The sequence below is a fragment of the Cuculus canorus genome, chromosome 18 (genome assembly GCF_017976375.1).
Source record: "Cuculus canorus isolate bCucCan1 chromosome 18, bCucCan1.pri, whole genome shotgun sequence".
In the NCBI taxonomy this organism is placed as follows: domain Eukaryota; kingdom Metazoa; phylum Chordata; class Aves; order Cuculiformes; family Cuculidae; genus Cuculus; species Cuculus canorus.
The window spans coordinates 55,133-82,228 of NC_071418.1; the positions used below are offsets into that span (position 1 = coordinate 55,133).

At 51.2% G+C, this 27,096-nt stretch overlaps 1 protein-coding gene across 3 annotated transcripts; it reads right to left on the minus strand.

Annotated features, from left to right (window-relative positions):
* EVPL (envoplakin) lies at positions 1–25,623 on the minus strand. 3 transcript variants are annotated; one of them, XM_054083675.1, is made up of 22 exons: positions 25,433–25,623; positions 19,797–19,896; positions 19,138–19,292; positions 18,331–18,454; positions 17,540–17,665; positions 17,188–17,226; positions 16,303–16,464; positions 15,067–15,174; positions 14,294–14,389; positions 13,647–13,772; positions 12,595–12,741; positions 12,293–12,447; positions 10,729–10,826; positions 9,725–9,906; positions 9,058–9,236; positions 8,494–8,632; positions 7,729–7,922; positions 7,061–7,211; positions 6,488–6,571; positions 6,297–6,407; positions 5,301–5,393; positions 1–4,485 (listed from the first exon to the last, which is right to left on the minus strand). In XM_054083675.1, exons 1-22 carry the CDS (start codon positions 25,504–25,506, stop codon positions 1,036–1,038), a joined length of 6,093 nt encoding a protein of 2,030 aa, XP_053939650.1. In that variant the 5' UTR covers positions 25,507–25,623; the 3' UTR covers positions 1–1,035. The 3 variants fall into 3 exon arrangements, with proteins under 3 accessions (XP_053939650.1, XP_053939651.1, XP_053939652.1); XM_054083676.1 differs by lacking the exon at positions 25,433–25,623 and adding an exon at positions 25,342–25,371; XM_054083677.1 differs by lacking the exon at positions 25,433–25,623 and adding an exon at positions 21,425–21,573.
* Between the last annotated feature and the right edge of the window lie 1,473 nt (positions 25,624–27,096).

Sequence of the window (27,096 nt, forward strand, 5' to 3'; positions counted from 1 at the left end):
GTTTGTCTCATGTGCGGGAGGAGGGAGCCCTAGAGCCCGCACCCTGCCCCACAGAGCCAGCTGTGGGAAGGCTGGCAGCAAACTCACCGGTCCGGCTCCGTCCGGCAGAGCCGCACTGCAGAAAGAGCAACGGCCCTATTGCTGATGGAGCCTCCCCGGTTTCAGCCAGCCCAGGCGAGCGAGGCACAAGCACGGCAAGGCTGCGCCCACAGCTTTGGAGAGCTGGAACCTGACTGCTGGGCACCGTGCTGATCCAGAGCTCCTCGGTTACGCTGGGATGTGATCCTTACCTGACCAGGTTCCTGTGCTCTGAGGGCTGTTGGGCTTGCCCTGGCAGGACGCCAAGCCAGGGCTTCTCTCCTGATGCATCCGATAGTCCAATCACAGCCCAGCTCCAGCCCTGCTGCTGGTCCAGACCAGCCAGGGGGGAGGGGATGGGGGGGCCTGCTCCATTTAGTAGCTGCCAGCACTTACACTGGATCAAACAAAACACGGAACTGCACCCGTTGGTGACCAAGTCCCTCTTTCAGAGGTGTCCAAATAACTAGGGAGCAAACCTTTTGTAGATTGGCCTGCAAGCGTAGGACTGCACAGGGTCAGAGGGAGGATTAGCCATGCCTTCAGCCACTTCGCAGCCTCAGTCTGCAGAGACAACACAGTCAAAGAGACACACTTTCTACGTTTATTGCATGCAGAAGAATGACCTAACTGGAAAACACTCTTGCTCTCCCCTTTTTCTGGGTATAACTGCATTTAACCTACTGCCAGTGTAGTTCTTGCAATCTACCCCCCTTTGCTGTCACCACAGCACCCATGGGCCTGTGGGGATCCTGATGAGTCAGGTCCTTACACGCTTATGTTCTCTTCCTCACGCGATCAAGCTGTGTTAGGAAGCAGAGATAGCTAAGATAGAAGAGTATGCAGTCCTAAATGCTAGGTGCTCCGTTCCTGTGATCGCTGCTGCCTTCATGGGGAGAAGTGTTTTGAACAGATGAACTCCTGAAGGAACCAGATCCAGCACACACCTGAATCCATTCAGTGCCTGAACCGGGAGAGCTTGGGGGAACGGCTCGCCTGGTGGTATCGCTGATACCCCTCCGACATGGCAGGGAGCAGCAAGAAGCTGCTTAGCGAATCCTTCTGGCAGAGAGCCATGGCCTCCTTGTAATTGATCTTCTCTTTAGTGATGGGGTCAATGAGATCTTTTTCATAGTTGGATTCATCCTGGAGCCTGTTGGCCAAGTCACCTGTTATCATCCCTGTCTGGGCAGCTTCCAGCACAGGGATGCGACCAGTTTTCTTGGGATCAATGAGCCCTCCGGTTAGATGCTGGACCTCCAGGTAAGGGAAAGCGCTGTCCTTGGTCATCCATCCCTTCTGAACCGCTTCCCCCACAGACAGCCTTCGCTTGGTCACCGGGTCCTCAATCCCTGTGAAAGCTTTCTGGGCATTGAGCAGCCTCTGCATGTAGGTCCTGTCGATCAGCCCCCTCTCGATTGCTTTGTGAACAGAGAACCGGTCCCGAGAAATGAGGTCTATGATGCCCCCTGTAGCAGCCTGGGCTTCCAGGAGCTTCTGAGCTGTCATGGGATCAAGCAGCTTCTTTGCAACAGCGGTCTTGATGTTGTACTTGGTTTCGGTGGTGGTGTCATACACCCCAGCGATGGGGGATGTGTCATCACAGAAGCCTTTCTGCGAGGCTGGGGGGAAGAAGCTTTGGGGCTGGTGAGTGGTGGGTGATGAGAGTGGGGATTTGGAGATGATGGAGCCAATAGAGAGAGATGGTGAAGGCTTGCATTCCCCAGCCACAAGCAAGGCAAATTCAGAGATGGGAATCTTGCCATCCCGGTACAGCTGGTATTCCTCCTTTGTGATCCTCCTCAGCCTTAGAGCATCATCGATGGAGTACTGCTTCCCACTTTTCTTGTCGAGGAGAACTGAGACCTCCCCGCTTGGGCCCAGAGTGGTGACTTCCTCCCAGTCACACTCCAGCTCTTGTAGCTGGATGTACTGGCCTCTGTCTATAATACCTCTCTTATAGGCCTCATAAGGGGACATGTCCTTCCCTGTCTCAGGGTCTAAGATGGAGATCTTAGTGGAGAGGTTTGTTTCTCTCATCTGGGTCTCGTGATTGATTTCTTCCCGGTTTACCCTTGACTGGAGATCTCGAATGAACCTCTCCTTGTTGTAGATCTGGTCCTTCTCCCTAAGGATGTCTGCCTCTAGCAAGGAAACCTCATGTTCCAGCTGCTTCTTCTTCTGCCTGTCATTCTCAGTCCGTTGGTTGAGCAGTTTGGACTCCTCACGAAGGAAGAGGACTTTCTGCTGCTTCTGCCTCTCCAGCTCCTGCAGTTCACTCTCCAAGTTGTCTCTCTCTTGAATGGCCAGGTTCCTGGCTTTCTGTAGCTCTGACTCTTCACGAGCCCACGTCCTCTTCATGCCTTCAGCTCTCTCGATCTTCTCCCTGAGCCGCCGTACCTCCTCTTCTGCCTTTTGCTTGGCTCCTCTCTCCCTGTTCAGCAGCTCCCAGATGCGTGCACGTTCACTCTCCAGCGCTCTGTCCTTTTCCACTCGAATCACCTCCTTGTAGATGGTCTTCTCCTGGGATTTTGTTTTCTGCAGGACATCAACTTGCATCTGCAGGTTCTTGCATTCTCTCTGCAAGTTCAGCACGTCTGTCTTCTCACGGTCCAGCTCCAAGCGCAGGTTGCTGGCAGACTGTTCAAGGACTGGATCCTTCTCCAACTTGACCACTTCTTCCATAATAATCTTTTCTTGCACTGAGGCTGGGCTCTCCTCCAGCTCCTTTATTCTCAATGTAATTTGCCTCATCTCCTTCTCCAGCGCAAGCCTCTTGCTTCGATCTTCTTGAAAGTTAAGCAATTTCTCTTGCTCTTCCACCAGTGCACGAAACTGTTGCACCTCACGTTCCAGACGACGTCTGTTGCTCACCTCCTCATCCAGACTCCGGCGCAGCCTGTTGTGCTCATCTCGGAGCTTTGGATCCTTTTGAGTCAGTATCACCTCCTGGACAACAACCTTTTCCTCTGGCTTTCGCCTCTCCAGCAGCATGTATTTATTCTGCAAGTCATAGATTGCATCCTCTGCAGCTCTCCTCTTTTGAGACATGGTACGTACCTCTTGATGGAGGCGCTCAGCTTCTTTTTCCAAGAGTGGATCGTTCTCATATCGGATTACTTCCTTGTTGACTAGCTTGGTTTCCACCTTGGATCTCTCCCTTTTCCATTCATCTCGTTCACCCTGCAGCCTAATGAGCTGCTCTTGGGTCCTGCCATTGGTGTTCACCAATTCATTGAGCTGTTGCTTCAGCCTGTCAATTTCCCTAAGAATCTCTGGACTCTTCTCATGTTTCACCACCTCCTCTATAACCTCCTTAAACTCCACCAGTGGTTTCTGTGACCTGAGGATGTTGAGCTCTGCTAAGGCCTCTTCCACTTCACTTTCAATCTTTGTCCTTTTCAGAGTAACTTCCTGTAGCTCCCTTTTCAGGTGTGCAATTTGCTGCTCGGTTTCGGGATCTACCAGGAAGATCTCATTGACCCTCTCTTTAACCTCTACCCTTGGTTTTTGCTTCTCTGCAATACTGTACTGGCTTTGCAGCTCTCCCAGCTCACCCATAAGCATCAAGTTTCTGCTCCTCTCTTCTTCAATCAGAGCTTTAAGCTTGGAAGACTCTCTCAATAACTCTGGGTCCTGCTCTACCTGCTTCACCTCCTTAACAATAATTTTGGGTTCTGCCGTTTCAATTAGTCTTTCCATCTCCTCAATCTTGTTCTTCACTTTCGTTATTGCTTCTTCTGCAGACTTCCTCTTGAAGGATTCCTCATCAATTTGTAGCTGCAGGGTCCTAACAGACTTCAACATTTCTGGGTTTTTCTCCAGTTTGATCCGCTCTTTCACCACCACTTTCTCTCGGATATTGGGCTGCTTTTGCTCCAGCATGTGCAGCTCTCTCTTATGCTGCTCAAGCTCAGAAGCAGCAGCTATGCTTTCCTCCTGAAGACGTTTGATCTCTTGACGAAGACTGTCTGCTTGGCTCTCCAGGCTTGGATCCTTCTCAATTTTTGTGATCTCTTTGGTGAGGAGTTGGGCAGGAGCGACCTTCTTCTCACTCTCCATCTGGGCAAGCTTCCGGCTCATCACGTCAATGTCATCTTGCAGGCTCTGCCTCTTTTTGCCTTCTTCTTTGATCTGCTCTGCCACCTTAGAGAGGTTGCTCTCCACCTGTGGGTCTCTGTAATATTCTATCATCTCCTTTTCTTCTACTCTTTCAATAGGCTTTTGAGTCTTCAACATCAGCAGCTTGTTTCTGTGTTCCTCCAGGTCCTCTTCAACCTTGGCCACTTTCCTCCTTTCCTCCTCCAGCTGCGATTTCAACCCCTCAGATTCCCTGCTTGCTGTGGCTTTGTTTTCAGATTGCTGGGTTTGCTCACGTGCAGCCTCAATGTCCTCATGCAGTTCCTTCTGCAGAGGAAAAACAAAACCAAATTTTTTAAAAAAAGGCAGGGAAACAAGATTCCTTTTGAACCTGGCACAGAGGCCTTTTCCTACCAAGGCAGGGCAGGAAACAGAACCAGTACAGAAACCCCAGGGAGCTTCCAAGTAAGGCTGCCTATAAACAGCAGAGGAGGGCACATTCCCACTATCTCAAGCAACTGGCTTGGTGTCTCCTCCTCATCAGGGAGGAGCTGCAGCAGCCCACAAAGGTGCTTTGTGCTGCCTTCTGGTATCTGTAGCAGGAGGAGGATAACATGTCCAGGCCCTGCTTTGCAACTGGTTCCTGGTAGCATCACAGAGCACTTCAGATTAATCTCTGGTCCTTCCTGAGCACACGGAATGAAAGCCATCCAGACCAGAGGTTTTTCCCACAGGTGAATCAAGCTCCAGAAAGGTATAGAAGTCCTACTGCTTTGAATTTTTTCCAGGAGGTTGTGAGCACTACATTCCAGTCACGTCCCGTCTGTCAATATTAACTGGATATAGTGGAGAACAAGATTTCAGAGCTCTAACTCAATTATTTTTTCCAAGCATAATCTAGAGCTTCAGCAGACACAGCTGAGGGCCTGCAGAGGCAGTGGGTGTCACAAGCTAAGATCAGGGTCAGTGAAACTGTCACTACTCATGACCTTATTCTCACAGAGGTTTCCATTCCTGTCCTTCCTCACACCTGGATGTGGAAACCTGGGGAGGGGTGCAGGAATCTCAGGCTTAGCAGACTGCTGACAGCTTTGAAATGATTGTTTCAAACAGCAGTCTTGCCATGAGCTGTTAGCTGGTACCTTCTCAACAATCTTCTTGGCGAATTCCAGCCGGCTGAGCTGCTGTTTGTTTTCTGCTGACAGCTGCATGTAGAGCTTGGTTACATCATTTTCCTGAAACAGAAACAGCAGTGAGAGCCGTGTCTCTGACACTTTAACACAGCTCTGTTGGGTGGCACACTCTCCCACCCCTCCTTTCACATGGATGTACTTTGTGCACTGCACTATTCCAGGGACTAGCATCTTCACATATGACTTTCTAGAGAAGTGGAGACAGAGTCCAAGGACTCCTGCAGGAGATCCCATCCCCTTTATCTGAATGCCTCTTAGAGGCCTGCTAGCTTGCACTGTGTCCAGACTTCCAAATTCCCCTCTGGCCACACACAGATGGCAGATAGCAAAGCCCAAGGTGACGTGAGGAAACTGGGGTGTAAGTGGGAGGAGCACTCAGGAGTTCTGGCTCCGTCCTGTCCTGCTTTTTGCCATGCTTCTGCAGAGGGATGAGACCAAAGTTTGAAGGCCTCCTCTAAACCCACTCCTAGAAAAAGTATTGGATTCTTCTGGAAACAGATCTGTTCCTACACAAAGACCTGTTCTATATTTAAATATCAAATCATGCTCAAATCTCAAGGGAGATCTGGCAGAACAGCGAGAATTTATGTTCTTGTTGACCCCAAATGCAAAAAATGAATAAAGAGAGGAGTTTGGAGAAGAACATCAAATTCCCCTACATCAAAGGATGCCTCTGCAAGCTCACATCCCTACCCTGCCAGTTTTATCCTGACACCCAGTATGGTAAGGAGGCACCATCTCAACCAAAGGTACCACTCACAGCCCTAGTTCTGGATCTCATGTACTGCTTTGCCCACAGACAAAGAGATCCCTGATGACATTTGTCCTTGGGATTAGGACCACAATCAGCTGTGGCTGTAAGAGTGGATTAAGGCCTTGCAGAGCACATGGGACTCGGGTAAGAAGCTAGACAACAGCTTCCATGCCTTCATCTTTACATTCTACCTGGGCCTGGATGCTTTCTTGCAGGGGGGTCACACGCAGCCTCTTTGCAGCAAAGTCGGTCAGAGTAGGGTCCAGAGAAGAGCTGTATTTGCCTGCTTGGAGTTCATAGTCCTGTTCAGAGAAGAAATAGGATAATCAGTTGGGATCTCTTGGGTGAGATGTTAAGGGAATGCTACACGGGAGTACCATACATTGAGTGTGGACTGCACATTCCGGGATAGTCTGACCACCGTGTTCTTTTCAGGCTCCTTGCTTTCAATCTCCTCCACCAGCCTCTGCAGGAGAGGTACATGATGTTAAGAACAGCTTGAAATACAGAAACTCAGTAATACTCTTGCAGCCAAGAGCAGTAGCTCAACCCAGTACTGAAGCGAATGGTGGGAACAGGAAGACATTTAGGAAGAGTATCTGAGGCTTTCAAGGATCTCAGCAGCACTCTCATCTGCTATACTGACTCATCATGTATGAGATAAATACCAGCCAGCACAGTGATCCCGACATCAATTCATTTGAGCTAGTCAGCTTAGAATCTGCTCAAGGACAGAAAGGTGCAGGGCCCTGATGCAATACGTCAGCCCAAGGTGTAATCTTTCAGGATCTGGGTGATCATGTGTGGGCAGCAATCCATTGTCTCCTTGATCTAGTTTGTTCACTGTGATGAATGGAGCACTAGGAGCTGCTCGGTACTATTTTGCACACTGTTCACAAGCAAATTCCCCCACCCCTGTAACGTTTCGGGTTATGATGCTCGCCCTGGAACACACCTTCTGTGCCTGCAGCTTGTAATTGATCTGGCTTGGCCCATCAGTGGTCTTCACTTGGTGCTTAGGTAGGTTGTTCATCCAAAACATCAGGTTCTCATTGGAGTTTTGGAACTGCTGGTAGGTGAGGATGATATTTCTGAGGGTCTTCTCTCTGCCCAGTACGAAGGTAAACAGGAACATTAAGGGGAAGAGCAAAGATTCAGGTGCAAATTCCTAAAAAGATATTATGGTGAGAATGTCACCACAACGAACACCAAGATAACAAAAACAAGGGGGTAATGACTGGTTTCTGAGTGGGGAGCACAACTCTGTGTGCATCAGGTTTGTTACTGCAGCACAAACAACTTGTGAGATGAGAAAAGGAAAAAGGCAGACAACAGCAATGCCTGTAAGAAGTGTTGAGCACCAGGGTCTCTCTAGGTAGGGTCACTGGGTCAGGCAGACCCAACAGCCAGCTACTTCAGACTGCCTCCTTGCAGCGATTTGGAAGCTCAAAGGCTGTGCTGTGCACAGGAAGGTGACAGCTACACAGTACGACAGACCCGGTCCCCAGTATTACAGCAGAGTGGTCAGGATCAAGGTCCTGCAATGAAGAACACAGACTTTGGACTCTGTCTAATGCTAGTCTGTTAACCAAGAGGAGCAGAAATAGCACCACAGTTCCTCACCGCTGATCCAGCTGGTCTGCAACAGCATGGTAGCGATCATTGAGGAGTTGCACCTCCCGCTTCTGGCGGGGCAGGTCAGGGCAGTACTCCTGGAAGTTGTTCTGCACAGCGCTGCAGCTGTGCTCAGCATCCTTGAGGCCCCTGTTCAACTTCAGCACACAGTCCTCTTGGGCCACCAGGTCCCGCTTCATCTTCTGCAGGGGAAAAGGACATCTCTGGGTTTGCACCAGCTGATGTACCAACTAGAAATACTCCTTAACATTGCTACTAACTGCATGACACGCCAAGGGCTAGTCAGGCTTTCCAGAATAGATGGGCAACATGGAAGAGATGTGGCAGAGAAACTTGTTCAGTAAAGAAGGTGGGAAGCAAGGTGGGCTGGATGGCACATGGAGCAGAAGAGAGAAGTTCTGCAGAAGGCAAAAAAAGGGTCACTGCCAGTCAAGGGTGAGAGCTATTGATGGGGCAGGGGGAACAGGAGCAGGAAAGAATACAGGTAGGTGTGTGGCAGAGCAACAGAGGTCAGATGCTAAGAGGTTTGTGTATTTTAGGGACTCCAAAGGTACCCTGGAAGGGACAGAGATTTTTGCTAGGTAGCGAGTGCAAGTCAGCCTACACCACCAATGTAAAGTTTTCAAGGAACAAATCCTTAGAAAGCTTCATCGTTGGTGCCTCAGATTGCTCAAATAAGTACAACTCTCCCCACCATTGCTATCTGAGCTCAGAGATCTCCCTTCCCTAACAAAGAGCCTGTTGTTCTCCTACCTGCAAATCATTGGCCCGGTCCTGCAGGGCATTGGGGGATGCAGGAATGATGCTATCCTGAGCCAGCTTGGCTTCGAACATGCTGATAATCTTGTCTGTGTTCTCAATCTGAGTCTCCAAGTTCAGGGCAGCCTTAGCCCTGGGGAAGGAAAAGACAGGACAAGGTTAGCTACAGAAGGCCCCATCCTTCCCTTTTTCTCTTTGATTTTGCACGTCTTATTTAACATCAGAGCTTCTTCAGCATGGCAGAGGACAAGCAATATGCACTTATAACCGTGTTGTGCTGTCAGATACACTGCATTTCGTTGCACACAGCATTGCTGGGACACACATCCATTGTGGTGGACTTTCCATAGCAGGGGAATCTGACCACAGATCACACACGGGAACTCCTTCAGAGGTGCCTTTGATGATGGATGGAAGATTTCCAACCTGCCCTGGGCTAGATAGATCTCAAGCAATGCCCACATAGACCAAACATATTTTCTCTCATGCTTTTGTGTCGACACCTCTGTGCAAGGACTTCCCCCTATCATCCCACTAGGCCTTGCCATCATTACTCACTTCTCGTTGTACAGGCTGGAGAGCATATTGACATCATTGTATTTGCTCCTGAGAGCATTCAATGTGACAGGGAGCTGGGAAGCCGAGGTGCTGGTGGGTTTCTTGGAAAGGTAGGTCTCACACTCCTTCTGCAAGGCATCCTTGGTTGCTCCCAGGTCCTCAAGTTTCTTTGTCGTCTCCTGGCACAGCAGATGGGAGCAGAGTCACCCAACACAGTCATAACAGTGCTGTTGCGAAAACCTGTCTCCCTCTGGGGTGGATTTTGCTGTGGGGCTAAGGGCGCGGCAGCCCTCTCATAAGGCGCTGGCCCTTGGGGCACAGCCCCATCCAGACTGTGGCTGTCTGGCAATGCCAGGGTGTGGGAAAGAGATCAGGACAAAGATGGAAGAAACCTACCTGCCCGAGTCCATCCTTCTGCTGGGGCCGGATAAATACCCACAGGTGAAGATGTAACAAGCTAAAATCCCTGCATTTCTCTAGGATTTGGCCTAACCTGTCCTGTTTCAAGGGCTCAAGCCAATGTGAAACCTTTGCAACCGTAACACAGGTTTCTCCTTTGAAGCACAGGCTGCCATCTCCTGTGTAATTCCTATGTCAGCTCCGTTTTGGGACAAGAACACAGTGCTACCAAACTCATCTTGCTCCAACCGCTGGCAGCAGCACTCACCTGCTGGTGTTTGATCCTCCTGGCAAGGTCATCTGTGGGATCACTGTAGTTAACTGGAGACCTCACTCGGCTCAACACCTCCTTCTCTACCTGAACCAGATCCTTGCCAACACAATCCAGGCTACCAAGAAGCTGGTCGGCTTGGGGATCATCCTGGACTACAGGGGAGCTCCTGGACAGAGCTGCAGCAAGACACAGATTAGTTTAATCCCCATTTCTCATTTGCCATCCCAGCCTTGGTGCAGGGCTCTTTCCCCACGCTCTCCCATATATGGCCCCTACAGCTCCAAATCCCCCTCATGCCTTGCTTCAAAGCTCTGCCCTTTGTGTTTGCAGTTCCAAAACACACACAGGCTTCTTCTGAGCATGGGGTTTTAATGCAACCATAAACAATTCAGTTAACATTTCTGATCTGCAGAGCATCATGCACAAATGCGTGCCTACCCACAGCAAAGGCTAAGGAAAATGGGTTTAGGTCTGCCCTGGCCAGCCAGTGCTCAAGGCAAAGGAGGGACAGAGACAGCCGCATGTTGCCACGAGAGACAACCCTGCTCAGCTTCCCTAGGAGCTTTGAACTACAGCTGTGGGAGTAATATAGCCAGCCAAGGGTTGGGATTTAGCCATGGCTGCCTGCTTATTCCACAGCCCCTAGTTATGGAAGGGAACTGCAAGGGACTCAGATCCCAAAGAATGTTTAATTAAGGCTTCTGGATAGGCACACACCCCCCAGAGTCCTAAATACTCTGCAACTGTTGAAGAAACTGGAGGTCAATATCAGAGGTCTGAGAAGGGCAACAGAGTTTAAGAGAATTGCCCAAGATCATGCAGTGGGTAGCTGTGGGAGTCAGGTTATACCATCAGCTGTTCTTTTCTACAGAGCAGAAGGCATCTTCACACCCACTCACAGGTACCTCTGCCTGCCTGGCTGGGTGCTGTGCTTCCAGCCAGGTCTGGGAGCTCTGCAAGACTTCCTTTGGAAGGGGGTGAGTAACCAGCTGCCATACCCTGTTGGCTGGGTTGAACCTGCTCCTTGTGGCTGCGTCTCAGGATGTTCTGAACCACTGCTCGCTTCTGCTTCACTGTGTTCAGTTCCCCTTCCAGCCTGTAAGCAGAGAGGAACAGCATCAGCCAGCAGGACAGGAAACCAGTGTACTAAGAAAACATCAGCAGAGCCCAGCCTGGGAGTTGCTTCACGCCTCTGCTGGGGAAGGTGTCCCCAAAGGCGGGGGACAGTGTCTCCAAAGACAGGGCAGGCTGGGAGTCTGCAGCCTGTTGTAACTCAGAGATGGTCCTTAGCAGAAAGAACAGCAACAAGAGCAGCTGTTTTCTCCAAATGGATCCAGTGTTTTCAACTCTTGACAGAAGCTACCAAAGCTGGAAACTGATTTCCTATCACTGCAGTGCTTCACATCTTTGCAGGAAGCGAGTACAAGTAGCTGCTTCTATGGCTGCTGCACTAGAAACACCAAGTCTCATTTGTAACAATCGTTCCCTTCTAATGAAGCTAGAGCTGAGATCAACAAGAGCTGGAAGGACCAAAAACATCTCTGTGTGAGAAAATACTGATGGGACCAGGAGGAGAGGCCTTAGAAGCACCAGGCTAGTTCACTGCTCTGGACCACCCCAGCTAAACACTGCAATCCAAAACCAGCACGACCCAGCTTGCCTGGCTGTTGCTGCAGAGGGACCGAATGGTGGAACAGGCTGAAATTAAAAAAAAGGCAAATATTTTGTATAAAGGAATGGCAGCAAACACTGGGAAATGAAACAAGCTGCCAGATGGAGCCTGAAAAAAGCAAGCATTGCAGAGCCATTATCCAGGAGGAAATTGCAAACTTTTTCTTTTCTGTTTTAAAACATTCATGAAACCCAGAAATCCAAACAAATCAGTAATCCGGGATGTGTGAAGAGTGGTACACACTCAGGAAGAGCAACACAACGAAGTAATGACCCCACATGACTGGGGAGCCAAACTCCCATCATGGACATGTCTGAGTAACTCTGAATCTAGGCTGTGGGCCTTCCCACAGCACTTGAGCAGCACTGATTCACCCAGGCAGCCATGGACATGATTAAAAAGGTAATGGCAAAGCTCCCTGCACTACCGCCCCATCCTGTGCGAACCACAGAAGCTGAATGAGCAGCTAGGTAGCATACAACACAGTGGTTCAAGGAACATTTCTCAGTCTCCAGATGGGGCTGGCTGAGAGGAGATACCACAGATAACTTCATCCTGTTTCGCAAGTCCTAAGCTCCAGAGTGATTCTGCAATGAATTTAGTCAAACCTATGCAAGTCACGTGTTTGAGTGAAGAAATCAAGCCTGACTGCCAGAAAACTCTTCGGCAGCAAGGTCTGTGCAGCATGCACCGCCATCAAGGAATGGCTGGAACCTGGATGAGATACTTGGGTGCAAGGAACAACCCCTCTCCAGGAAGGATTTTGCACTAGACAATCAAGAGGTGTGTTCCCAGCTACTATTTCTCTGCAGCTGAGGCAGTCAGGCTGGCTACAACCTAAGAGCAAGTCTAAACATCTCTCTGGGTCAGTGTCTCCACTGCAGACTCACCTATTGACCTTGTCTATGGACTTGGGATCTGGTGGAGGGATGGAGAAGCAAGCAGAAGGTGCCTCCTGGACAACACCAGTGCTACCCTGCACCACCCACATCTCCGGGTTGCTGTTGTCCTTCAGAGTGTACTTGTCACCTCTGGTTAGCTGCACCTGGGACAAAGACACACAACTCAGTGAAAGGTTTGGTTTTCCAGCACAGGGTTGGTTCCTCCCACCAAGCAGCCAAGATCTGTAGCAGACAAAAAAAAGAATCCAGTTGCCTGCCTCTTCTGAGGGTACTGCTAGTCAAGTCCTCACCTCCCCAGCATCCCAGTCGCAGAGGGTGTCCAAGGTGAGGGTCTGAGGGGGACATATCCTGCGCAGTTTCAGTGGACTGATCTCTTTGCTCCTTCTCTTCAGGTCAGCAACACTCTTCTCTGCCTGCTTCACCGCCTTCTCCTCGTTCTAGACCAAACAGGGAAGACTGGTTGTGACCAGACTAGGATGAGAAGCAAGGGGAGGGTCACGCTACAGTGGGTATGCTGGGGCCTGTAGTCCACCCTTGTGTGGCCACTGTTAGAGTGAAGTCAATGGTTTCTCCACTCTTGACCTCTCCATGTCTCTTCCCCTTTTCATGATCAGCACTTTCCTTGCTTTCTTTTGCTCACAGCAGATCTGCCCTTGAAGGCACAGCCTGAGTTAACCTTAGGTGATCACACGCTGCCACATTAAATCTCCTGCAGAAGTTCTTCTCATAAATGAGAGAGATACCTGCCAAGAGGTGGCCACATTCCAGTGTCAGAAGGTACCAAGAACCCGGCACATTTTGGGAGTGACATGTGCTAGATGCATCGGAAGACAACATGTTGAAGATAACATGTGGAACACCTCCCCTCCCTCTCTTCCAGGCAAAGGTTCCTTTCCTGTCTGCTTCTTAGCCCTGAGGTCAGATTCCTTTAATTCCTCCCTTGCCCTTGGCTCAAGAGAGTGCTAATAGATGGGAGGATCTTTCCCTGCTGCTTGGATGCCAGTCTCCTCGGGTCCTCTAATCCATGCATCTCCAGCATGGAGAAAATATGCAGCTCCTCCTTGCACTTCTCCTTTACTCTGATGGGGCCTGGGTGTGTGTCAGTGATGAGAACCAGTGCTTTCCCAGAGGTCTGTACCACAGCATGAGCAGTGTGGAGCTTCTGGGGCTACAAAGCTCAGCATCCATGGGTTTCCCCTCCCTAGCGCAGAGCTGGGATGAGCTGTCCCAATAATGTTATTTACCCACCTCTTTCCGCTTCCCCAATGTTACTTATTGGGGAGGTTGTAACTTTTATCTGCCCCTTGGATCTGGGTATTGCCACCAGCCCCGAAAACCTCACCTCCAGCTGAAGCAGCAGATCTGAGACCACCCCAGGGCTGTCTTTGTTGAACTTGCTGTATTTTGTGTCCAGGTCAGAGTTCATTTTCTTCAGCGAGTGGCTCACAGCTTCAGCATCATCCTGGAACTGATGGTATGGGTAGGAAAACAGTCGGGATGGAAGTACATTACTATCTCCAAGTCCAGTGGTGTCACTCAGTTCCCAGCATCTCTCCCACAACCTGTCTGGGGCTCACAAGATGCTACAGACCAACCTGGGCATGTGCTTGGGAAAGGACTCTCCATCACCTGAACCACAGGCAAACAGTCCCAATCAACCATCAAGTCCCAGGCAACAACACCAAGCAAAACCTCCCCTGCCCCTCTTCTCCAAGCTAGCACAATAATGCAACAGGTCTGATGAGACAAGCTGGGAGTAAGTCCTTCAGTGCAGCATTACAGTATTGTTTTGGGTGGTGTTCCCCGCAAATGACCTGACTAGGTACAAGCAAAGGATCGCCCATCCTCATCCCTTTGTCGCAAATGACCTGACTAGGTACAAGCAAAGGATCACCCATCCTCATCCCTTTGTCGTCTCTCTTCCTGGTTTTCCTGCTCTGGCCTGACCCTGCCAGCCCCACGGCCCATGCTCTGGTCATTGATTCTCACCTTCTTGTAGCTCTCCACGCTTTTCAGCTGACTCTCCTGGCAAATACAGAGATTCAGGAAATTTTGCCACTCATTCTTCAAGGCTTCCTGGTGAGCCTGTGATGGGACAGAGCATGACTCAGTGGGCTCCAGCCAGTCCCATCTCCCCCACCAGCAGTCTCATTTCCCTGGCAGTTCCAGAGATCAGAGGGAAGGTAAAACCACTGCTGAGCACAGGCAAAGCTATGTCCAGGCACTGCCTGGTGCTGAGCCTGAGCAAGCACACTATTCCACAAAGACCTGGCTCATATGGAGCTGCCTCCATTTCTCAAAGTATCAGCTCCAGTGGTGCAGGTAGCTGTGAGGCCACCTCAGCTTGCCACTGCATCTGCAGGCTTGTAAATACAACCTTGGAGGCTGGGAGCTTGTTTCACCTAGGAGAAGTCATGCTGTGTCATCACTGGAGTTTCACAGGAGTGTGAACGTGGCTGCACTGACCACGTGTCTAAGCCCCAGATCAGGAGCTGGTCCCAGCACACAGATGTAAGCCACTGTCTCCTGGAGATTTCTGAAGGGCTGAAGACCCTGTGCTGCCTCCAGCCTCCCTTTAGGGCTGTAGCAGGCAGAAAGATGCTGCAGTTCAGTTGGTGCAGTGTGGAGGAAAGAGTGACACAGCAGCTCTGCAGAAGAGATGAAGAGTTCTCTTCCAACCTGTCTGTTGGCTCTTCATCCACAAATTAAGAAATGCATTCTTGTTCTCTTGCAGCATTTAGGAGAAGACCTTCTTTCCCTACCTGGATAGGCTTGACAGCTGGGTGCTTCAGCTCTATCATTCTATCCCCATCATCCTGAAGATTGTTCACAAGCTCCTCCTGTCGGAGCAGCTCATTGGCCTTGAAGTCCTGAAGGTAAAGAGAAACTTCATGACAGTGGGAACATGTCGTGAGCCCAGAGCAGTCTCCACCAAACCTCATGCAGCAGAGAAAAGGCTTTCGAAGCACAGACGTCCTTGTTTGTTTTTTTTAAAAAAGAAGGGGCTAGGCAAAGCAAAAACAAATTAAACATGCTTGGGTCTTAGGAAACATCAGGGCTCTCATTCAAAGAGCATTTTCCTAGGCAATTATCCCTCTCTTCTTCCTGGTCCCAGCATAGAGCAGTCATTGGGTCTTGTAGTTTGGACACTGAGGCTGACCTGACCTGGAGTACTGTGTCCAGTTCTAGAATCCTCAACATAAGAAGGAGCTGTTGGAACAGGTCCAGAGGAGGGCTATAAGGATGACCAGAGGGCTGGAGCACTTCCCATACGAGGACAGGCTGAAAGAGTTGGGTTTGTTCAGCCTGGAGAAGAGAAGACTTCAAGGAGATCTTATAGCAACCTTCCAATACCTGAAAGGTATCTATAATAAAGCTGGGGAGGGACGTTCACAAAGGCTTGTAGTGATAGGACAAGGGGGAATGGGTATAAACTGAAGAGGGGCAGATTTAGGCTAGACATAAGGAAGAATTTCTTCACCATGAGAGTGGTGACGCACTGGAGAAGGTTGACCAGGGAAGCTGTGGCTGCCCCATCCCTGGAGGTGTTCAAGGCCAGGTAGGATGGGGCATTGGGCACCCTGATCTAGTGGGATGTCCCTGCCCATGTTGCTGGGGGGGTGTGGGGTGTGTGTGTGTGTGTGTGTGTGTGTGTAAGTAACTAGATGATCTTTAAGGTCCCTTCCAATCCAAACTATTCTGTGATTCTGTGACACTGAGCCCTTTCCTTCGCTTTGACCATTGAGCCTCATCATTAGCTCTGTAGCGTATGAGCCCGTGTACCAGCTCAGGGGACAATAGGGGACATGCAGACTGGCTCATCCTCCAGCATGGACCCAGAGCATCTCTTCCACTTTTCTTTCTGTGCCCAGTACTACTGGGCTGCCCTAGGAAAGCACCAGGCTCATGGCTGATGGTGGACGTCCAGGAGGCTGGGATTCACCCTGAAAATATCCTGCCCCAGTGGCAGGACATGCTGCTGTGCCCCAAGAGCTCACCTCGTACTCCCGGCGCACGCTTTGGATGTCCATCATTTGGTCACTCCAGTCCTGCTTCAGGATCCTGGTCTGCTGGTCCGTCAGGTAGCCCAATTCCTTGGTGCAGCCCTGGAGGTGGTGGTACAGGCTGCCCAGGCTCTGCCCTCGCCATATAGAGGCTTTCTGCCCATGCACACAGGAGAGAGAGAGAGCATTGGTATGCAGGCTGAGGAGTCCCTTTTCCCTCCCCCTCCTCCCTAGGACCCCATTCACATTGCACATCCACCAGGCGATTCCCAGACATCTGCACACCACTTGCTCTTAGCTGATGGGGCTGCCATTCCCTCTCCCTCCTTCACAGACAGGGTATGTTTGTCTAACCAGAATCTCAGGTATGAGGTCTGGTGCCTCGGGGAGCCTGAAAGCTGGCCCAGCTCTGCTATATTTCTCACAAGAGCCGTTCTGCATCATTAACCCTTACAGGCCCAGCTGGCTAAACTTGGGAACTACTTCCTGGCCCAGTGCTTTGTCCCAGCTGCTCATTTCCTCTCTGGAGACCTTGTTAGGGATCAGTGCGAGCCTCAACATTTGCAACAGCCCATGGACTGGGACAGGATTTCCTGCTGCTGCATCCATAACCCCGTACTCACAGGCACATAGACAACTCCAGACCAAAAATATGCACAGAGGAAAGGCACAGATCCCACCCACAGCACTCCCCTGAGGGCAGCAAGTGTGTTCTCAGTTAACACTCATTCCAAGATGGGAAGGACATGTGGGAAGAAAACGAGGGACATGACTTCACCATGCAAGACCAGAGGTAACTCTTGCCCTGAACTGCCCATCAGGGATAGCGTTATTCTGCTGAATGACCCTATGTGTTCACAAAACCACTGAGAAGCTTACCAGCAAGTCCTTGTACTGGCTTTTTAGATCTGCCACATCCTGAGTTACGACACACCCAAGTCCAAGGGAGAAAAAAAAAAAAAAGATGAAAAAAGCTGTTACCAAAACACATGGTAGATGCTGGTGAGCTGATTTATGGAAAGGGCTTTAGAAACCATTCAGGAACCACCTCCTTGGCCTCTGCATGGCTTGTTCTGTCCAAGCTCAGGTGTCCCCACGTCCTCTGAAGAGGAAAGGTGGATATTCACCATGCAGAGGAACAGATGGGACACAATGGCCAGACAGCCAGCAGAGCCCACAGGGTCCTGAGTGAAGCAGACAGAAAACAAGGAGGGGATGGAGGGTGCCTTACCCCGGAGTGGAGGTTCTTGATCTGGAGACCATAGGCTTCAATCTCCTTCTGGAGTATATTGTGCTCAGCTATTTGCTTTTCCAGATCTGACACGCTGGGGCCGTACTGTCCCATATTGACTTGTTTCTGTGAAAGAGGAGTTAGGCAGACACTAAAGCAAAAGGTTTTATTTTCAGGAAGAACCCCCAGTGAGTGCTGGCAGGGTATGAAAAGATCTGGTATCTGATACCAGTCCAGGAAGAAATGGGAACTGGTTGTTGTTTGCTGTGATTGTTGTTAGTTGCTGTTTCCCCAGTCATGCACAGGGGCAAAGATAATCAGGCCATAAACCCCCAGTGCACCAGACTAAACTGAGCCAGTCACCCTTCCCTTGGTGCCATGCAGTGGATGGGCGTAGTTACCATCCAGTCTTCTAGGGAATTAAAGTTGACTCTAAATAGGGTGCTGCGCATACCCAAGATCTTGCAGTGTGAAACCCTAGGATGCAGGGCTGTGAAGTCCTGTGAAGACATCACCTTCTCCATCCTTTCATCCCACAGCAGGGTGTCTCTTCCTGACCCTTCATCCAGTAGTTCTTAATCTGAAGGGTTCAGTCAAGAGGGTCCTCCAGAGAGTTTTAAAGAGTTTGGAGGAGAGTCCTTCTATCCAGAACAATTGAGTTACTTCCACCATCCCTACTGTCCCTGCACAACACTGAGCACATGACGGCTGGCAGAGCCCTACAGGCAATAGTGGGCACTATCTGGCCTTGTAGGAGTTGGGAGATACATCTGAAAAATAGCTGCTGTTACCATCTTTTGGTCCAGGATCCTGGCCCAGTCTACCCTGGGCCCCACATCAGGGATGTTCAGTTGTTCATAAAGGGCCCGGTACTCTGCACACAGCTGCGTCACACGGTCGTGGAGCTGCTGGATGCTGCCAAGGAGAAAAGGCACAAGTCTCTGTGTCAGTTTGCAAGGGAAGGAACCAAGGTAGGGTTTGTGGGTCCTAGATTTCACCTGTAAGACCCAGGCTACTTTGTTTTCCCTTTGGACACTGGCTCCTTCAGCAATGAAGGCACTTGTCCCAGTGCTCTCCATCTCCAGGGATGTATCAGGAATTACAGCCCAAAGAGGAAGCTGCAGAGAGATTAAACTTCCCCTTTGCATCCAGAATAAAACTCTTCCCTCTTGATTTCCACCTGGAAGGACTGGAAAGGCAAAGGGGAACAAAGTACCAGAGGCCAACTGAAGTTCTTGTCCCATTTGAGCATCCAACTCTGCTTGTCTGAATGAAAGGCATTCGTTTTACGAAAGGCAGAGGAGAAGCGGATCTGCTCTGTGAGTGCAATCATGTTTTAGCTCTGCATTTTTCTGTTACCTTTTACAAGAGCTCCAAATAGGACTGGGGACTTTTGGGTGATCACTCTGGCAGCCACCCTCCTCACCACTATCTTTGCAGTATATTGGCAGAAGCCTTAATTTTAAAGTTAATATCTATGGGAAGAAGGTGAAAGACTACTTCTCGTGGCAGTGACTGGAGCTCAGCCTAGATCCTGGGAGGATTACCAATTGGCCGGTGCCTCCATGCAGCTAGTCCGCCCACCCTGCTGTACTCACTCTTTCTCTATCTCGATAGCCTGAGGGTGTTTCAGTCTCTTGGCACGATCTACATCCAGAAAGAGGTCCTTCAGTAGGGTCTCTGCTTCCTTCAGGTTCCTGGCATTCTCTGGCTGGAACTCAAAGGCCTTATTTTTCTGATGATTGCTGGCATCCTGGAGACCAGAGAAGACAGGGAAAAAAAAATGGTTGGACCACACAGATCTCACAACATTCTCTTTGGCCAACACAGAGGGTCTGGATGCTTAACACACAGAGGACTACCACTGGTGCAAGGGTGCAGCTGTCCCTGCATATGGAGCATATGTCCAGCCAAGCTGCCTGCTTCAGCATCTCTCCTACCCAGAGAAGTGGTGGGGTCAGGCTGGCTGCCTGCCTCTGGGCTTGCTGGAAGTTTCAGGGCTGTGCTGCTAAGGTAAGACAGCCTTGGCTGTGGGAAGCATAAGGCACTGAGCAGAAAGCACCGAGGGCAGAATCTGGAAGACCCCAGTGTGCAGCCCCAGAGGCTGGGAGGCTCTGTGGGGTGCTCTGTTCCTCTCCAGCCTTGAGTCAGCCCCCAAAGCTGCACCACTGCAAGCTGACACATGGAGCAGACACCTGACCTGTTATCCTAGATACCACATTTCTAGGTAAAGCCACCACCTTCTTCCACAACTCACCTGCTTGAGTCTAGACTGTGTCTCCAGGATGTCCTTCTCTACCTGGTCAGCATTTGTCTGCATGCGGGAGATGAGAACAGCCAGCTCATTCGTTGAGGATCTGAGAGAGGGAACAGCAAAAGCAGGTGGGTGGATGAAGGCAATTCTGACCTGGCACATCTGCGGTTCTGCAGGGCTTTCCCCAACAACCTCCTGGTCTCCAAAGAAAGAGTGTAGGCTGTGGGCAAGGATACATAAAAGCGAGCAATGCCTGGCTGTTGCCTTCAGCCAAGGGAAGGAAGAGGAGGTGTGCTCAGAGGGAGCGGGCAGTGGCTTTTTGAATACCCCACAACTCATCTGCTCCTTGCTGCAGGACACAGTGTGAGCTGTTGCAGTCATGCAGCTTCCAGGGCTAGGGGATAAATTTCCAAAGGCCACAGCTCAACTACATCCTTGACCCAGTGAAGATTCAGACCATTCCTTTTTTTTCTCTCACGTTGGTGCCATCACACAACAGATGAGTACTCTCTTGGCCCTTATTCTGTCACTGCTATTTGAATGAGCATCGAGATCCCTGCCAAAACAGCTGGATTAAGAGCCCACAGCAAGGCACGGGGCAGCTCCTGTAGCCCCAAAGCTCCCTGTGATAAGGGAGCCCAAGTCTTGATGCCACTTCTGTCCTCGTGTCCTGTTGTTTCTAAGAGCATCAGCCCTTGAGGACAGTGCTGGCCCTACCCTCCAGGCAGGGAGAGTGCAGAGCTGCCAGGATGTGGGCAAGCAGTCGTGGGAGGGTGTGGACCATAGCATCATCCATGGTCTGGAGCTCTTGCATGCCTGCTGATGGGACAAAGTTCAGCAGAGGAAAGTGTCTGAGTAGAGACAATAGAACACTTGCACAGGAGTCAGGGCAACCTGCCCTGTGCTTTCAGTGGACGAAGAAGGTAGGAAAAAGGTGACGTCCTGCGGCAAACGCACACACTTCTGCCCTCCTGCAGTGTCGCTTCCTTCCTAGCCCCTGAATCCAGCAAAGGACAGGGGAAGCAGTTCTCTTAATAGGTCTGCCACTGCTGCAGCTCCTCACCACGGCTTCAGCTACTGCACAGTTCAAACCAAATCATCGCATGCTGGATGTTCATTTATTACAGCCCCAAGTGAGTATAAAGTACCAGTGAGTGCCATGGTCACCCCAAGCCAAGCACTCAAGCACTTAGATGCCACAAACAGAGCTCATGTTTCAAGCCAGCCCAGTCCATGCTGACCGCGGCTGAGCCCATGTAGCTCCAGAGGCACAGCCCCAGCACTCCTGCTTACAGCATCCTCCCACCCCCTTTCTCCAACTCCTCCCTTGTTTTTGATTTCCCAAGAGGATGATGTGGGCCTGTGACACAGCGGCTCCCAGCTCCCTCAGGGGCTTTGGGTTGGCAGTGTCTCCTGACCCTGCCTCCGCTTCCCTGCCTGCAAAACACACGCCAGCAAAGTAAATGGGGGACCATGCGCTCTGGCAGTACCCCCTTCTACATGGTCCAATTCCAGAGATCACAGAGGCAGAGACCCCAAGCAGAATATTCAGCTTCATCCTCCTTCTCCTCATCAAAAAGTCACTGTCTGCTACAATCTGTCTTTTACATCCCCTTAAACATCCCTCCTACCCGATCTGTGCCTCGTGGATGCCTTTCCTGGCACAAGCTGCAGTGCTTGGGGAGACAGGGTGGTCTCGAGTTCCAGAACAACACAGTAGATGGAAGCAGTGCAGAGCCCGGGCTCTGTCCCCGTGCGCCTGAGCCTGCAGGAGACTGGAAGCTCTAAGAGGTCCCCCTCCCCGGGAGGTTACACAATCTCCCACTCATCCCTGACACGCCTGGAATGAGGTGGTGTCCCACGAACAAATACTTGAGCACCACCCAAATTTCCTGCCCGAGCTCTCTGCACAGGGAGGAGAGAGTGAGTCACAGGCTGGCTGCCATCCCAGGGGATGGATGCCTCTCCAGAGGATGGATGCCTCTCCTCGTGCACGGTGGGGAGGGAAGGGGGAGTCCATCCACCCTGCAAGCTCTGGCCGAATTCAGCTCCCACCTGGGAAGAGCACGAATGGAGTGCCTGGTTTGAGTCCGCTTGTGCTGTGACTGAGAAAACGTCTGTGCAGCTCCAAGAGAGGAGAAATGAGGATCCATCCTTCCCAGGGAGGGCAGATCCTGTTTATTCTTGGTGGCCCCCTCTTCCTGGCTAAAGGAAACGCTGGGATGCTCTACTTTTTTGTTCACAAAGCTCAATACAAGAATTAGCTTTGTTTAGGCCTAGCCACAACAAAACCATGGACTGAAAAGACCTTAGCAACCTCCGGGTCACAGAGGCTCAGCCCTGTCCATCCGCAGCCTGCACTGCCTTTGCACTGCGCAGGGCAACTGAGGTTAGAAATGAGGACGGTGCTGGAAAACTCTGATCTTCAGGGAAGGTGCTTCCTGGACAGCATGATCTCAGGAGCAGAGGGGGTCGTCCCTGGGTGTTCTGGTGTGGAGAGCCAGGAGGTGTCCATGCTGGCCAAGGGAGCAAGCCCGACAGAGGAGGGCACTGAGATGCTTTAGCCAGCAGGCAGGCTGGAAATGGCTCTCCAGCCCTTCAAGCAGACAAAGAACTTCAGAGTCTGCAAAAGAGTAGTCTGGATGCTTGAGGAACACTGAAGCCAGGTAGGGGATGTCCTGGGAGGAGAGCAATGTCTACACACTGTCCTAGGAGACTGAGTAAGGTCTGATGCACAAGCGGAGAAGCCATCTGTCCTCAGCTGGCCTCACACCCTCACCATGCTCCTTGGTCAAGGTGGGAGCAACGCGGAGGAACCTGCTTGGTCCGTGCATGCTTAGAGATGTGCCTGAATCACCACAGACCCTCCTACCCCAACCATGGACTGTGCTGAGACAACTGCAAGCTTCTTGTCCCCGTGCAAACACTATCCACACAGCCTGTAGTGACACAGATGCACCACTGTCCTTCTTCAGGGCTGTCCCTTCTGCCCCAGCCCTGCTGCCCCGAGACAGAAGCCCTCACTCAACAAGGGCTGACACAGCTGGGGCCCCATGGTTCAGAGTGAACATGCTGACACTTGGCCTGTAGAGAGGCAGTCTGGCATCAGGTGGGATATGAGGAGCTGCAGCCCCAGGCTGGCAGAGATGGCTGATAGCAAGGCTCACAGAGCTCCTCTTGCTCCTCCTCAAGAGCCAGGATAGGCCTCCCTCCTAGGGCTATGTCATGCCTTAAAGAGGCAAAGAACTCTCATTATAACTATTAATTGGTTCGCTTCTTATACCACTTTCTGCCTCCTAGACAGTCCAACTGCATGAAAGGGAAGGTGTCTTAGCAAGAGCAGGACTGTCCTCCTGCTATGTTGAGGCAGGACCACAGCAGCCACCCACTTCCCTTCTGTCCAGGGGACTTCGATTTGTGGCCACAAGGGAGACCCCAAAGCTGAGCCTGTTCTCCCCAACACACAGAAATCCTCTCACACTCTGATCTGCCAGCCTAAACCACTCACAGCAGAACAATCACCCCCTGCCAGCGCTGGGTTAGCCGCATGGGCCTGTTCCCCTGGGGACCACACTGCTCTAGATTGACTGGAGAGAAGCAGAGGGAGGTGGTGGCAGTGGCAGCAATCCCAGATGATTAAACCAGGAGATGACTTGCCACCCACCTTCAAAATCACCCACAGCCCTTGTCAAGATTGCACCCGCGCAGCCAGTCCAGCCAGATCTGATTCAATTCCACCTTCTCAGGAGTTTTCTCTTTCAGCCCCGCAGTTGCCAGCAGGGCACAGCAAGGATGCTCCTCAGGGACAAACCTGTGCTTATTAACACTTCGCTGGGATGCATCCGCTGAGCACAGACCTCTGAGCCAGGATGCTCAACACCATGATCCCAAGGACCAAGATGAGGTACCGTTCTAGCGGTCTGTGCCAGCAGTGGCATCTGCTAATTGAGAACCATCAGAAGCAGGGAACATCAGCTGCTGTTGAGGTCCTAGCCTTGGGGCCACCAAGAGCAGCTATGGGCCACCAACATTTTCTTGGGGGCATCTGCTCCCCAGAAGACTCATTCATCTTCCTTTTCACAGCTAATATGGGTGCTGACCAAGCCCCAGGGCGAGACCAATTAGCCTTTGTCTGATGGTTGGTGCCTCCTAAAAAGACACAACTAGTTTGGTAATTGCACACTTCTGGCTCCAGCCTACATCCTACACCGGAAAGAGGTCTGAGGTCTCACTGGGATTCAAGTCCAGTTATCCCAAGAGGCTCACGCTGGGGGGCAACCCAGTCCAAACCATCCTGCAGCATCATGGGGCCTGCAATGAGCTGTCCATGAAAAAATCTCATGAAAAAATGGTTTGGAAGCCAGCTGGGAGGTAGATAGATTGCACTGACAAGACTAAAACAAGAAGCTGACACAGCTCCAGGGCTCCTGGAGAGGTGTCTCACCACAGTCAGGCCCCTACAAAGGCTTGGTGTTCAGAGAGCCCCCAGATTTTGAGACAAGTCTGTGAGAGCTCAGCTCCACTGAGGCAGAAGCTTCCTACAGCAGAGGGCCAGCTCCCGACTTCCACACAGTGAAGCCTCAGTCTTTGTGGAAGCCCCTTTCTCCTCAGGTCCACTGCCCTGCACAGCAACACAGGGCCAGCAGCCTCCTCAGAGGCTGTTTGCCAGCACTGGGTTTGTTCCCAATAACGAAGCAGTTGGGTGCCAGCATGGGGCCGTGTCCACCCTGGCATCTGTACACACACCAGCTCAGGCTGCTGCTGGTGGCGGACCTAGGGATGGGGCCAGCAGCCCCTTCTCCCCACAGGTCCCCACCTCTTCAGAACAAGTCCCTTTGCAGTTTCCTCAGCCTCTGACCCTGACTGGGGATAGGGATTCCTGCAGAATCAGTTTGCTGATACTATGAAATGCAAAATTGCTGAACTGCAGCTGAAGAGAAAGATGAGCGCTCTGCCTGCAGGAGCACCCCTTCCCAGCAGACGCCCTGCTCCTAGGGAAACATCCCACTCTCAACACACATCTCACTTCCCAGAGCTTAGGGAATCTCTTCAGAGGAGGACATGGCTGTCAGATCCTTTCAGCCCCTATAAGGCAGCACCAAAAGAAGCAACTTCAGCTGTTCAACATGCAGAGACCCAGCCTCTCACAGGGCTGGATTAGAGCAGCAAACGCGTTCCTCACTTCATCTTCACCACCTCAGCAGCACCAAACTGAACATTCTTCCTGAGGGATCCCAGGTCCCAGGGCAGCATCACACTAACCTCACTCAAACAGGGAGTTCTAGGTTCTCAAATTCAGGCTGGTATCTGCTACACCACGAAGCAGATCTTGCTCCACCCAAGCAAAGTTCATTCTCTCTACTCCTACCTGCCCAAAAGGGGCTCTGTACCTCCCTGCTCAGTTAGCACTGCTCTAAGCACCTGTTCTTCAGGAACTGTACATCACAGGGGCTGCACAGATACTTCTGGGCTGGACCATAAAGCCCAGACAAGGACAAGAGCTAGGACAGCACAGTTTGTCTTCAGCTCCCAGCAAGCCCCAACTTACTTAGGGTTCTTAGAGTGGCTTAGGAGACACCGAGAACTCCTCTCTCATCTTCCTCCAGGGTCCACAGAACACAGAGAGGAGTCGCACTTACTTGCTAGGCTTGACAGGAGAACCTCTGTTGGGGGAACTTCTGCCTGGGGAGCCTTTGCCTACTCCCTTGAACATGTTGGCGAGGTCCTAGCTGGTCTCCCGGAGTCTGCGAAGTCGTTGTGGGTGTTGGCTCTCTGCTCCAGTCTGTTGGGATGGAATGACAGGACTCAGCAAGGAAAGGCTGGCTGTGCACTAAAGAGCAGCTTCTGGGAGGCTCCTCCCCAGACACAGGTGAGCAGCAGTGGAGATGGAGGCACATATGAAAAAATTACTTGAAAAACCAGTTTGGGGTGGAAAGAGCAGAGCCCCAGAGGGGAGACCTCGCCCTAGCTCCAAGAGTGTTTTGGCACACACAGCCACAACCGTGCAGCAGTTTCCCAGCAGAGGGGCTGACAGCACTGCCTTTGCAGGAGGAAAAGTCTGTAAACGTGACTTCAAGAGAGTGCACTGCAACTACTGAAACACATTTTAAAGCATCTTCTTGCATTAGGTATTCCGAAGACTAGAGACGCAGGAGAAACCCAATGAATGAAACCAACCAAGAGTTTTCCAAGGCAGCAGCAGCAGTTTGGGAATGATCAGTCAGCAGAACATTATGTTGTTTTGCAGTTCAGTAAACTTTTGGCCCATGCTCAGCACAAGGTGGCCCCAGCTCCTAGCAAAACATGGAGGGCTCATGGCAGAATGAATGCCAGCAGCTCCAGCATAGCATCACAGGACTCTCAGCCAGCAGGATTCAGGCTCTGGGACAAACTGGTACCAAAGCCCAAAGACTCAGGTCTGAGGCTCTACCTCAACACCTTGTCTACACAAGACCTTAGAGCAGGCTTTGGCTCTGGGCACTCTTCCCCCTGTGGAGCAAATGTTCAGAGTCCCAGCTGGTTCCCAGCACCCGGTTCAGGGTGCCTCAACACCACCCTGGCATCTCCATGGCTCCTGGAGATGCCCGTTCAGACTGTGCTGTGTGATGGATCTACCCAGCCCCACACCCTCCTAAGCCACAGCAAGCATCAGTTGCTGCGTACATCCTGTTGGTTTCAGATAAACCAAAGTTACCCATAAACCAGGAATCCTGTGTTTCAGGCTGATCCAGCACAGACCCCACAGTGATATAGGATACTTATCCAGTGCAGGACCAGGGAGGGAGGGCAGAGGGTAAAGGAGAAAAGGACTAGGAGCAGATGGTGACTACGGCCTCAATGTAAGCACCAGCTGCCCATGATGCACAGGTTTGTGGCAATTCTTCCCCATTTCACACGGCCCAAGGACAACTTGGGCCCAGAGTCAAAGGCCTGAGGTCCATTACCACTTGCTGGGAAAACTCTTTGTCCTCTTTTAAACTGGCACAAAACTAATTACGCTTGTCTTGGGAGGGACGGAAAGACGTGCGTGGGACAAGCCTCCTTTGCAAGAGACTTCCTTTCTGCTATTGTTTAGCTCTTCTACAAGCTGTGAATCCTTACTTTTTCACAGTGGTATCATACCTTGGGCCCTGCTTCTCACACCACGATCTGAGAAGCATGAAGACAGGAGGTCCTCCACTGGGAGGCAGCTAGTGTGGACCCTGGAAGGAGGGGTGACCTCTCCTCCAAGCGGGCTGGAGATAACAGAGACCTTCTTCATGGACTGTCTTTGCTGTGTGGAGGTCTACAGACAGGATGGTAG

Bases quoted from the DNA above. Each gene is read 5' to 3' on its own strand.
- EVPL (XM_054083675.1), bottom strand. From the start codon at position 25,506: ATGTTCAAGGGAGTAGGCAAAGGCTCCCCAGGCAGAAGTTCCCCCAAC. The intron at 19,293-19,796 runs GTGAGTTGTGGA...TCTGGTCTCCAG, and splicing joins CACAGTCTAGACTCAAGCAG to GATGCCAGCAATCATCAGAA. The intron at 17,666-18,330 runs GTAACAGCAGCT...CCTCTTTCACAG, and splicing joins GGATCCTGGACCAAAAGATG to AAACAAGTCAATATGGGACA.